Raw genomic sequence first — 13,563 nt, forward strand, 5'->3', positions numbered from 1 at the left:
GTTTAGGATTGATGGTTTAGGGTTTGGGGTTCGTATTTAAAAGAAAATAGAGTTTAGGATTGATGGTTTAGGGTTTAGAGTTGAGTTTTAAGGTTTAGGGTTTGAATTTCGAAATAGTATAATTTAGAAAAAAAATTAAAAAAATTATTTATTATATTTTTATATTTTTATATTTTTTATTTATTTAAATATTGATTTATTATATATATAAAGAATATGGGCATATGAGTCTTTTGCCACTTAATGAAGAAAGTATTTTTGAAAATGTCCTTTTAGTGGTGTTAAAAATGAAAAGTGATAGTATGAAAGTGGTAAACATGTAATTTCCTCAATTTTTAAGTAGTGAAACTTCAAATATAGAGATTCACTTCTCAAAACTTCAAATTTGAAGTTCCTTTTTGGAAAGCAAAAAACTTAATATTTGAAGTTATAGAATGTCATGCTCATGTATACCCAACATTTAGTAGGTTTTTGACTTTGTTATTGATGATATCATTCTATTCTAGAGTGAATTTTCATATTTTTTTTGTTAAAACAAACATATGTTAGTTAGAAAAAATAATATAAAAATTATTTGAAATATTAATTTTAAATGAAAAGATAGTTTTATAAAATCTTAGATGATGATTAATTTAGATAGATTGATAAATAAATTATTTATACGGTAAATATAATTATAAAATAAAATATATAGTAAAATATTGTTAATATTTTTTGGTGATGAGGGAAAACCAATATTTGTTAGATTATCTATTATTTAGTTTTGGAAAATCTAAAATAATTATTAATTAGATTATATAATAACTGTAATTTTATTAATCATAATGAAAGCAAGAAAAGAAAAACTATTAAAAAAATATGATTAGAGATCAGAAAAGAAATTAATAATAAACAATCATAAAAAGAGAGATATTAAAAAAATAGTTTTATAAAAATTTATATGATGATTAGTTTAGAAATATTGAAAAATAAATTATTTCTTTAGTGTAAAAATAATTATGAAATAGTGTTTCATAGTGTAAAATAATGTTAATACTTTTATTGTGATGAAGGATTTTTTTTTGTTAGATTCTGTTCTTATTTAATTTTGGGAAGATCTAAAATAAACGATTAATTAACATAATAAAATTTTTAATTAATTTATAATTGAAGTTTTTTTTTTTTTGTAACTTAATTTATAATTGAAGTTACGATCGTCCAAAGAGAGAATACGATTGGAGATGGTGGATGCTCTGCGGAAGCTGTTGGATAGTGGAAAATTATCGGAGGAGGATTGCCACTCAATTTTGCGTGGATTGGGTAATAAGGTTGTTGGATTGCAAGAAAAAGAAAAAGAAAAAGAAGTCGATGGATGGAGGAGGAGGAAGTGGACGAGGGATACTGTCGCCAAGTACGGGAGTCTTTGGTAACCCTCGCTCACTCTTCACCACTTTTTTTTCCGTAGATGGTCGATTTGATTAATGGGCAATTCTCCACCATTTTCGAATTTTTGTCAGAAAAATAAATCACAAGGCAAAAATGACTAAAATATTTCATTTAATAGGTAAAAGTATCCTAACACCCTAAATATATAAAAAAAATTAAATTAAAAAAAATAAAAATTAAAAAAAATTATTTTTATATTTTTTTATAGTTTTAGATTATTTGTCTTCAAATTCGAACTTTTTTATAACAAACTTTTTTATTTTATTTTTTCGAATTTTTTTTAATATTTTTTTTCCAATTTTCTTTTTGTAATTCGAAAATACTTTTTTAAACTATTTAAAAAAAAAATTCGAAAATACTTTTTGAAACTATTTTTAAAATTTTTATTTTCAAATTTTTAATATTTATTTTTTACTTTATAAAATTTAAATCTCAATCCCAAATCTCCAAGCCTTAACTCTAAACCCTAAGAGCACCATTAACCCATGCACGGTTACATATGTAGGTTTTTGAATTTTTTTTTTGTCTGATAAAAAAAAATTAATTAAAAAGGAACCAATCGCAGGCCGCCACGTGTCGGTGGGGCCCGCAAACAGTCCAAAAACCACCCAAGATTCGGCATTTACAAAAGAGGAGGAAGAATCAGTTCTTAAAAAGTGAATGAGACTCATTGATTTTTTAATTATTCTTTTGCTAAAACCCATGGCTAAGAGCCAGGGTTAATGGTGCTGTAAGGTTTGGATTAGTTAACTCTAGGTGTATAAGTGTATATTTACCTCTCTAATGAAATATTTTGGTCATTTTGATCTTTAAAGTCTATATTTGTGACATACATTTTGATGAAGTCGCTCCACCAGGTCGCTCTGCCTCCAGAGCAGGTGCCTCACCTCGCTCCGAGAGGTCGCTCCGGCTCTCTGCTTCATTTCTTCATATTGCGCGCGGGATGATGACCTCGCTCTGTCTTGGTCGCTCCAGCTTCACAGCGGGTTCGCCACCTCGCTCCGGGACGTTGCTCTGGCTTCCTTCGCACTTCATGGATTTGACGCGCGGTGTACCCACCTCGCTGCGAGAGGTCGCTCCGGTTCACGAAAGTTGTCGACGGGATATTGGGCCCAGAGCGGGTATGCTACCTCGCTGCGAGAGGTCGCTCCAGTATAGAGCGGGTGTCATACCTCGCTCCAGTGGGTCGCTCTACACTCCACTCGTCTAGAGCGGGTGCATCAGGTAGCTTCAGATCCTCGCTTCAATTCTCATTTCGCCAAGATGATCATTTTCTACTCCTTAAGAGCCCAAATGTCTCCAAATACCTCCAAAAACTCCAAAGGATGCTCCAACACCTAATAAAGACTTATGTATGCAATATGTAGCCTAAAGATGCCTAAATATTAATCTAAATGATTCAACATGTGCAAGAATGAATGACTAAAATAATGCAAATATGCAAAGTTGTCGACGGGATGTTGGGCCCAGAGCGGGTACGCTACCTCGCTGCGAGAGATCGCTCCAGTACAGAGCGGGTGTCATACCTTGCTCTAGTGGGTCGCTCTACACTCCACTCGTCTAGAGCGGGTGCATCAGGTCGCTTCAGAACCTCGCTCCAATTCCCATTTCACTAAGATGATCATTTTCTACTCTTTAAGAGCCCAAATGTCTCCAAATACCTCCAAAAACTCCAAAGGATGCTCCAACACCTAATAAAGACTTATGTATGCAATATAGAGCCTAAAGATGCCTAAATATTATTCTAATTGATTCAACATGTGCAAGAATGAATGACTATAACAATGCAAATATGCAAGATATCATATCCCAAGTCATAAGCTTGGGTAATATCTGCTTGTTAGATGGATCTTGGACATCTTCTGCTCAATTCAGTGGATGTGGATGAGTATGGATGGACAGTGGTGGGAACATTCAACTTATGGGAACAAGGAATTTCACTCGACGCGAATCAGCCTTGAATTCGGAAGTGGAAGCACTGGGATGGGCGATGGAGAATATGCTTCAACACTCAACATGCCAGAGCTTCGGAACGGACTGTAAGGAGCTGATTGCAATGATAAATGACCCTCAGGCGCGACGGAATTGGAGATGATAGAGACGCTACATATATGCTTCCCGGACTTCAGCATTATTCATGTTCCACGGGCGCAGAATTAGATTTCAGATTTTTTAGCTAAGACTGCTAGATCTTTCCATAAGGAGTTACTTTTTATTGGTTGTTCTATTCCGGTTTGATTATCCAGACCACCTCAAGTTTGAGTAATAGAATGGTCTTTCGACGTAAAAAAAAATAAAATAATAATAAATAATTGGACTCAACTATTATCAATTGGTATGTTCCTAATTTAATAGTACTGATGATAATGCCACATTAATTAATGAAAAACTGTGAAAACCAATAAAATTATTTTATTTTTACACATTGATGTAATCGTTGGTAAAATGTGATCTCTTTCCCTTCAAAGTCTTAGAACGCCGCGTCATCTCTTTTTCACATTAACTAAAGTCAAGAAATTGACAGTGGTCTTCCTCTTTTCTAGACATTAATATCATGTTACAATGTTTTATATTTTTGATAAATTTTGTTCTGAGTTGGAATTTCCATTGTCGATAAACAAATCAAACGTTTTTTCTTCTTCTCACTTCTCTACACTTCAGAGATTTTTAACTAGAAATGTTTATTCATAAGCTCTTAATTTGCCTTTTTTTTTGTCAAAGCTCTTAATTTATCTACTTTTTTTTTAAGTGCAACTTCAGTGCCAAAGGTAGTCAAGGTAGTTTACCACCCCAGATCCAATAAAAGCCATGCAGATTTCCTTGCCAAACATGCTTGAACAAGGAACTGTGTTTTCTCCTATGTCAACACGTCTATTCCCTACTTGATTGATATCAACAACTCACCGTTGGCGAATTCGTAATTAGATTTATCTTTGTATTTCATCATAATTAAAAAAAGTGCAATTTCAGTGGCGATAAGAATTTATTCACCATATTTGTGGGTTATATGGCAAAGCTTTAGCCGTTAGGTGCTTAAAATGAACCAGCGAATATGATAAGGTAAATTCTTGATAACCAAGTTTTCTAAATCTTAAATATGGTTGATGCTTTGTAAACATGGCACTTCTGAAAATAACACTGGTATATAAAAAAAATGTGAACAAGGGTATACACTGTATCACCAATATCCATGAACTTGCGATCTTGAGAGGCTTATGAGTATAATAAAACTCTAAATTAATTATGTTAGTATGTAAGATATATGGCAATCTCATTAGCATTACAAGAGGATCATGGCTTGGGGACATAGTCGTTGTCTTTCCATGAACCCCCACATTTATGATGAGGGCTCCACTTGTTGTTGACATGGGAGGTCTTGTAGCTTTTCCAGTCGCTGAGAACAAGAGTGAGATCAAAGACCTTTGCGGGAATGTGGCGGCAGCAGTTGGCATGTACAGTGGTGACGACGCCCATGTCAGTGCTGTCTTGGCAGAAGCCGCTGAATTCAGTGGTGTTGAGGAAGTTAACGTTGAGACCGAGCTGATTGAAGAAACCCGTGTCGAGGAGCTTCTGGAGGACGTCTTGCTCCTTCATGCCCGGCGAATTGAGCCTCATATCGTACCATTTATTGAAGAGGGAGAAAGTCTTGTTGTTGGACCGGACGTGGAAGAATCCAGTGTTGATGGCGTGTCCAGCTTCCACGTTGTTTTGGTCAACGCTTATCTGCATATCCAAGCTCCCGTTGTTGCTTAGCCGGGAGAAGGGGGTCCTTAGCCACAACACGTCCGTGTCCTGACTAATGAAAAATAAAATCATTCAAAATATATAGTTCCAAAACCCTAGCAAAGAGTATTGGCACCTCTCATAGAATTTTGATTTTGAGCAGGGCCGAAAACGTCTAGAAACTTAACCGTGAAAAGAATATGGTAGCCGTGGCGGAGGACATCGAGGAGAAAGTGAGTCCTAAGCCACATCATCTCAATGAAATCAGCTGACATGTACACTTTCTCCCCCTCCAAGTCAACACCTTTAATATCCATCTTGTAGCAATGGAGCCTCTTGAAGCGGCAGCGATCATAGGCCGTATGATCTGTTGCCACCAGCACCAAATGGTCTAGAAGCGGCAAAGTCCCTTCTCCTTCCCAGAAACTCTCCAGGAACAGATCTAGCATCGTCCTCCCTTCTCCAACCTCCACGACGTACGCTCTGTTCACAAGCGCTATTATCACCGTATTGTTGTTTCCTGCGGCCGCACTCTCCAATACTGCCTCAAGCTCGTCCTGTGGAAACTCTATAGTTTTCTGTAACCACTTCAATACCAGTATATTGACTTTCATCATCTCCTATAGTTACCCTAGACTTCAATATATTGTAATTAATAAACGTACCACTTGCTGAGGAGTGTTGGTATTGTGTAAGAGATCGGAGATAGGATCGGAAATCGAACGTGTGGAGAAGCTGAAATATAGGACACCGGCAAAAAGGAGAGCAACGGCCACGGCAAGGTTGCGGGAGGAGTCATTGCAGAGAGGCATGCTTTTGGTTAACGGGTTATTAGGATTACGAAACTCACGTATATGTGACCTTTTTCTCTACAGCCCCTTTATTTAAGCGACTGTGATATACCAATTTTTATTTTTGTCAATGGATATACACCAATCTTTGGTGATCCCAATTATGAATGTAGTATATACTTGATATATTTCCCTATTAAACTATGAATTTAAATGATACTCTTATACACAAAGAAATGTACCGAGTGATAAACTACAATAGAAACTCTATAAATTAATCATTCATAAATTAATAAATTAATAAATTTTTATGGTCCCAAGTTGGACTGGTTCAAAATATGACACAGATCGATCAAATAATATGATAATTATTTTCTAAAAAATCCTATATGGTCCCAATAAAATTATAAATTAATAATTTAAATTTATATACAATTTATATAAGTCTAAAAACCCCATTATACTGTTTGTTTTATATTGATAATAAACTTTTCTTAATATTTTTTAAGCAAATAGATCATCAACAACATATGTATTTTGTAAAGATCCAAAGAACTTATCTATATTGTTAAAATTCTTATAAAAAGAAAATTTCATAATTTTGTAGTTTTGTAAAAAAAATAAATGATTTTTAATTGAAATAATATAGAATAATTATTCTGAACAAAAATTAATTATTAATTAATTTTTCATAGTGTTAAATAAGTAAACAGAAGTTAGTACTTTTGTACATTTTCTTTTTAATGATGATGAAGGAAAACCAAATTTGTAGGTTTTCTTTTTATTTAATAATTGTACTTTTATTAATTTATAATGAAAAAGAAAAAAAATTGTTCAAAAAAAAAAACAAAAGAATGAGATAAAAATGAGATTAATAATAAACAGTTGCGGACCACTACAATATTGGTCAGCCATTTCGGATAGCACACCTCTCTTAGAGCATCTAAAAAAAACTCTATTTTGAAGTTTCCAGAACTCTATATTTGAAGTTTAAAGGTGTTCTTCTCAACCATCACAATCGGCACAATCGACATCTGCACTCCAGCCTCCTCAAGCAATCACAGGGACCGTCTGTTTCACTGATGCGGCTTGGAGCCAAGCTACGAACAGAGCAGGTTGTGGTTGGTGTTTTATGAATCGTGAGAATGTTGCTTTCTTGCAGGACGCCAGAGCGTTCGAGTTCATCTCATCGCCACTTATGGCCGAAGCAATCGCCATCCGGTCGGCTCTCCTCCATGCTCTGGAAGCTGGAATTTTAGAAATCTGCATCAAATCAGATTGTCAGGCACTCATTGCTGCCTTCTCTTCGAAGCGTCATCCGGCGGATCTCTACGGAATCACTTGGGACATCGAGACTATCCTTACGTTTTACCCGTATTTCATTTTGTTTCATTTCGAGATCTCTGAAATCTTTAGCTGATTCACTACCTAAGTCTGTACTGTACTCCTCCTTCCCCAACTAGTTTGCTTGGGAGTTTTAATATTATGTTTGGTGTTCAAAAAAAAAAAAAAGTGTTCTTCTCCAAACGCAAAACTTCAAACTCAACTTCAAAACTATTTTTATCTTATAATATGGTCCTTATATTTGTCATAACTTAATTAAATTCATAAAACTTTAGTAAATAAATAGCACATATATAAACATATTACAACAATATTAATTAATAAAATATTATATCAAAATAAAAAAATTTAAACAAAATATCTTAATTAATATTAAACTTCAAGCAAAATACCATATTATTCCATAAACTGATTTTCGTAATGCATATATGATCTACTAGTGCATTTCGAAGTAAAAATGGCTCTCCTCATTTTTTTAATCTTTAGATTAGAGATAAAAAATTGTTGAAATCGTGTGATATTAATACTTGTAAATACATAAGATCACAACAAGAAAATAAAAAAGAAACATAAATGTTGCAATAAGACTAACTTTTATCGATAATATTAATACTCGTGAATATATTCAAAATGAACAAGAAATAATTGTACGAAAAGACATCATCATCATCAACAACAACAACCATCTTCAATTACACAAAAAAAAAAGGGACAATATTGGAAAATTTTGAAGGTTCCAGATCAAACTTACAAGACTATTAATGGTGTTGTAATATTTAAATTCGTGTAATAGTTATGTCTTGGGGAAATTACATGTTTACCACTTTCATGCTACCACTTTTCATTTTTACCACCACTAAAGGGGCATTTTCAAAAATATCTTCTTCATTAAGTGGCAAAAGACTCTTATGCCCTTGTTCTTTATATTTTTAATAAATAAATATTTAAATAAATAAAAATGTGTAATAATTATGTCTTGGGAAAATTACATGTTTACCACTTTCATGCTACCACTTTTCATTTTTACCACTACTAAAGCGATATTTTCAAAAATACATTGGCAAAAGACTCTTATGCTCTTGTTCTTTATATATATAATAAATAAATATTTAAATAAATAAAAATCTAAAAAATAAACAATAATTTTTTTAATTTTTTTCGAATAATACTATTTCGAAATTCAAACTCTAAACCCTAACACTCAACTCTAAACCCTAAACCATCAATCCTAAACCTTTTTTTTTTTAAAATACGAATCCTAAACCCTGAAACATCAACTCTAGGGATACTGTCGCCAAGTACGGGAGTCTTTGGTAACCCTCGCTCACTCTTCACCACTTTTTTTTCCGTAGATGGTCGATTTGATTAATGGGCAATTCTCCACCATTTTCGAATTTTTGTCAGAAAAATAAATCACAAGGCAAAAATGACTAAAATATTTCATTTAATAGGTAAAAGTATCCTAACACCCTAAATATATAAAAAAAATTAAATTAAAAAAATTAAAAATTAAAAAAAATTATTTTTATATTTTTTTATAGTTTTAGATTATTTGTTTTCAAATTCAAACTTTTTTATAACAAACTTTTTTATTTTATTTTTTCGAAATTTTTTTTATTTTTTTTCCAATTTTCTTTTTGTAATTCGAAAATACTTTTTGAAACTATTTAAAAAAAAAATTCGAAAATACTTTTTGAATCTATTTTAAAAATTTTTATTTTCAAATTTTTAATATTTATTTTTTACTTTATAAAATTTAAATCTCAATCCCAAATCTCCAACCCTTAACTCTAAACCCTAAGAGCACCATTAACCCATGCACGGTTTCATATGTAGGTTTTTGAAATTTTTTTTATCTGATAAAAAAAAATTAATTAAAAAGGAACCAATCGCAAGCCGCCACGTGTCGGTGGGGCCCGTGAACAGTCCCAAAACCACCCAAGATTCGGCCTTTACAAAAGAGGAGGAAGAAGCAGTTCTTAAAAAGTGAATGAGACCCATTGATTTTCTAATTATTCTTTTGCTAAAACCCATGGCTAAGAGCCAGGGTTAATGGTGCTCTAAGGTTTGGATTAGTTAACTTTAGGTGTATAAGTGTATATTTACCTCTCTAATGAAACATTTTGGTCATTTTGATCTTTAAAGTCTATATTTGTGACATACATTTTTTTAGTGTTATCCTAGGGTATTTTTTTTTTTTTTTACGTAACCGCGGGTTTCCGGCGACCGTGGTCAACCGACTATTCCCGCGAGGCCCACAGCACTCCACGTATTCTTGGGATTTAACCCTAGCCCGGGTGGCCAGCGGGACTCGTACTGCGTGTACCGTATTGGGGGTTTTCCCCTCAAGTACCACTAGCCCAAGGCCGCTGGTTAAATCCTAGGGTATTTCCCTTCATTAATTGGTAATTTGATGAATTCTAGCTAGGGTTTTGATATTGATGTTCATGTTCGTATCCCTGAACGTGGAATCCATCCACACGAGCTAGGCAAACGTCAACCGCCTTGCGATATCGCACTTTACGGCCGCTTGGGAGTTCATTGTTTCAACTTTGAGAAGGTTTGCATGCTTTTGAGTGTGGAAGCAACATATATAATATGTTTTCATGATTTATTTATTTTTGCAGGGGAGGAAATTGCAGTTTATGCGCATACCCAAATACAATATCAGACCTAGTATATGGACCTCTTACTATATCACCGTGGAGGTAAAGGATCTTGTAAGCTCACATTCTCCAGAGCTCAGTCACAAACTCTTTTTCCCAGAACAGCGAGCATTTACGAGTTTTCACTCAAATCTGCAGACTAAACCCGAGAAACCAGGTAACTTAGTGAAATCATCTATTGGGTTGAAGGTGTAGATGAGCTTAACCAGATAAAATTATTGTGGGTGAAGGAGAAGGTGCCTTCTCTCTGTTGGACGATGAAGCTGTAGATGAGCTTTACAAAGGTCGTATGCCCAACTTTTTGTCCGAAGCAAATCCTGATGATAGGCTGAGATTCTACGAGGTAAATTTTGTTTCATTTTCCTACTCATTGTGTTGTTTCAAGATCAACTTCCAATATATGTGCTTTCTCTCTTTTGCACTTCGTACGCAGTTTGTAAACTTTTTTTTATGTGTTTTCCAGGTTCAGGAGCAGGACATATGTGAAAATGATTGGCTTCGTCTGTATACTGATTTCGCACTTTACTGCTACTGGCAGTATAATGAGGTAAATATAATGAGAATCATGATGATGATTGGCATTATTTACCTTTTGCAATTTTTGAAGCTTTTCTTTCTTCCAGGACGCATTCAAGTCTTGCTTGCCTTCCGAGATCAACAAGATACTTGTGGAAACCTTTGAAACTCATACAGACCCATCTCTGAAGCTCAAGTCTAGTAATGCCATCTTCCACATCAACTTCACCGCCAAGAGCCGTGACTACATATCGGTTGCCAGGAGGACAATGGATGGGAAAACAGAGCATATGATACTCCAAATTAGTACCTGGACCAATCCACCAATCTCCCCGTGTACAACAATTGTCACCGAATTTTTTTCTTTGAAGATGAGCTTTGCTTTGTTTTTTTTAACAGTTAAATAATTTTTGTAAACCCTGTTTATATAGAATCACAAACTATTTCAATAAGAAGTACCTCTTTTATTAATCAATTACAATATCACAATAACTCAAATCGTAAATCACACCCAATGCATCACAAGTTGCATTCCCTATATATAAGACTAGATAACTCCTAATCTTAATAGTATCACTACAAATCATATTTTCCTTATCCTTTTAGATAATCATAAAACAAAGAAAAAGGAAACTTGGAAGTCATGGCTTATCCAACATTCTCCCGCCTAAGCTTGAACTCGGTTTCTCCCACAAGTACCATGCCAATAAGGATTCTCATCGACACAAACTTAGTCCTTCCAAGTGACTTGGTAAGAATGTCAGCTCGTTGCTCATTTCCCGGAACGTGTTCAACCTCCACTTGATCATTCTTGACACATTCCCTTATGAAGTGAAACCGTCTGTGTATGTGCTTGCTTCGACCATGGAATACATGATTCTTTGAAAGAGCAATGGCAGATTTGTTATCAACTTTTATTGTTACTCTTCTGCAAGCCTTCCCAATGATCTCTCCAAGCAACTATTGCAGCCACACCGCCTGTTTAGCCGCCTCTGTAGCAGCCATAAACTCTGCTTCGCAAGAGGACAACTCCACAAACTCTTGTTTCTGCGAACACCATGATATTGGACTGTCGTTGAGGTAAAATACGTGACCCGTAGTGCTTTTCCCATCATCATCATCAACATTGTGGGACGAGTCGCTATACCCAATCAGCTCCATCTTTGTCGATCTTGAAAATATGATTCCAAGAGAGACAGTCCCGCGTAAGTACCTCAAGATTTGTTTCAAAGCTGCTCCATGTGACACCTTTGGCTCCTGCATATACCTGCTCAGTACCCCGACAGAGAAAGAAAGATCCGGTCGTGTGTGTAACAAATAACGTAAGCAACCAATCTGCCTTCGATACTCTCGCTCGTCAATGTTCTTCTCCTTAAGAGCCTTGGACATCTTCACATTAAACTCCATAGGAATATGAGTTGAGTTGCATTCACTCATCCCACTTTCTTCAAGAATCTTCAACGCGTATCGGTTCTGTCTCAATGTAATGCCTCCGTCGAATTGATCAACTTCAATGCCTAGGTAATAAGTTAGCTTTCCCAAGTCACTCACCTCGAACTTCCTTGCCATATCCCGCTTAAACTCATCAATTGTGGTTATTGATGACCCGGCTACCAGTAGATCATCGACGTACACCACTACGACTAGTAAACAAGATTTATCCTCCCTCCTATACAATGACGCTTCTTTAGAGCATTGGTGAAACTTCAGACCAACTAGTATTTGATTCAACTTGACATTCCATGCTCTCGGTGCCTGTTTCAATCCATAGAGAGCTTTCTTTAACTTATAAACCTTGGTTTCTTCCCTTGCGATCACAAAACCTTCAGGTTGACTGACATATACATCCTCTTTGAGCTCGCCGTGAAGGAAGGCAGTCTTCACGTCAAGATGATGAACTTGCCAACCTTTAGAGGCAGCTAAAGCAATAACAAGTCGGATGGTTTCTATACGTGCAACAGGAGCAAACACTTCATCATAATCAATGCCATGCTTCTGAACATACCCTTTTGCCACTAATCTTGCTTTATACTTGTTAATGCTCCCATCTGCATTACGTTTTATCTTGAAAACCCACTTTAGGCCGATTGGTTTTATGCCTTTAGGTGGATCAACAAGACTCCATGTGTTGTTCTTCTCGATGGATCTGATCTCTTCTCCACATGCGTCAACCCAAACATCCAATTCTTTGGCTTCATTGAAGTCCCATGGCTCATCATTGATCACCATCAAAAGTCTCTCACATTCGTATTCAGCAAGGATGATATAATCATCTAGGTAAGCAGGATTTGTGGTTACTCTAGTCGTCCTTCTCAGCTGTGGTTCCTGTAGATCATCCTCTACTTTTTCATCACCATCATCGCTTTCGTCTTCCTCTTCATCAGTTGTAATAATTTCCACTTTTTCATATGTTGCCTTACTCTCATCTTCTGGTATCTTCTTTCCCCAATTCCAGCTTCTGGTCTCGTCAAATACAATGTCGCGGTTTACTATAACCTTGTTGCTCGTTGGGTCTAGAAGTCGATATGCTTTTGATCCGGGTTCTGTACCAAGGTGCACTAATGTCCTTGATCGATCATCTAATTTCTTTCGACCTGTAGCGTTTGATGTTAGGAGTTTTCAAGGCTCCTAATCAAATGTTGTAGTATAAAAGATTGTCGAACCATTCCTAGGTGATTCTAAACCAAAGGGAATGCAAGTTCATGCTTAAGCTAAGTGCAATCCGGTTTTAAAGATTGTATGAACTAAGAACTAATAAGCTAATGCAATAAAGTAATGAACTTTCTTTCTCAATATGAAGCAAGAGGACTCATGGGGCTAGGCATTTCATCTTGGGTGATGTAGATCAAATCTACGGGTGACAAGCTATCAATCAAACATTTTCCTTATGCCTAGACACTAAGCCAAACAAGCTCTATCTCTAGATGAATGTTCTTTTGGTAAAGCAACTCAAGCATCTAATCTCTTAGGTTGAATGTTACTAAAGCAAACATGGAGAACAAGTCTAATAGCAATACTCCTTTAGAAACAAATCTCTTAGGTAAAGCAAACTAAAAACATTGAAGAGTTGGTTCAGACATTTCATCATACACCTTGTG

The 13,563-nt window shown here is 35.3% G+C and overlaps 1 protein-coding gene and 1 pseudogene across 3 annotated transcripts; one reads left to right on the forward strand and one right to left on the reverse strand.

The window, feature by feature from the left end:
• The first annotated feature begins 1,220 nt into the window (after nucleotides 1-1,220).
• LOC106308483 lies at nucleotides 1,221-10,872 on the forward strand (annotated as a pseudogene).
• LOC106311034 (uncharacterized protein At1g28695-like) lies at nucleotides 4,627-5,960 on the reverse strand. 3 transcript variants are annotated; one of them, XM_013748266.1, is made up of 3 exons: nucleotides 5,814-5,960; nucleotides 5,337-5,705; nucleotides 4,627-5,217 (listed from the first exon to the last, which is right to left on the reverse strand). In XM_013748266.1, the coding sequence occupies exons 1-3, from the start codon at nucleotides 5,958-5,960 to the stop codon at nucleotides 4,717-4,719; spliced, it is 1,017 nt and encodes a 338-aa protein (XP_013603720.1). In that variant the 3' UTR covers nucleotides 4,627-4,716. The 3 variants fall into 3 exon arrangements, with proteins under 3 accessions (XP_013603720.1, XP_013603718.1, XP_013603717.1); XM_013748264.1 differs by having other exon boundaries at nucleotides 5,337-5,726; XM_013748263.1 differs by having other exon boundaries at nucleotides 5,337-5,735.
• Nucleotides 10,873-13,563: the final 2,691 nt, after the last annotated feature.

Source organism: Brassica oleracea, chromosome C8, assembly GCF_000695525.1.
Source record: "Brassica oleracea var. oleracea cultivar TO1000 chromosome C8, BOL, whole genome shotgun sequence".
Lineage (NCBI taxonomy): Eukaryota > Viridiplantae > Streptophyta > Magnoliopsida > Brassicales > Brassicaceae > Brassica > Brassica oleracea.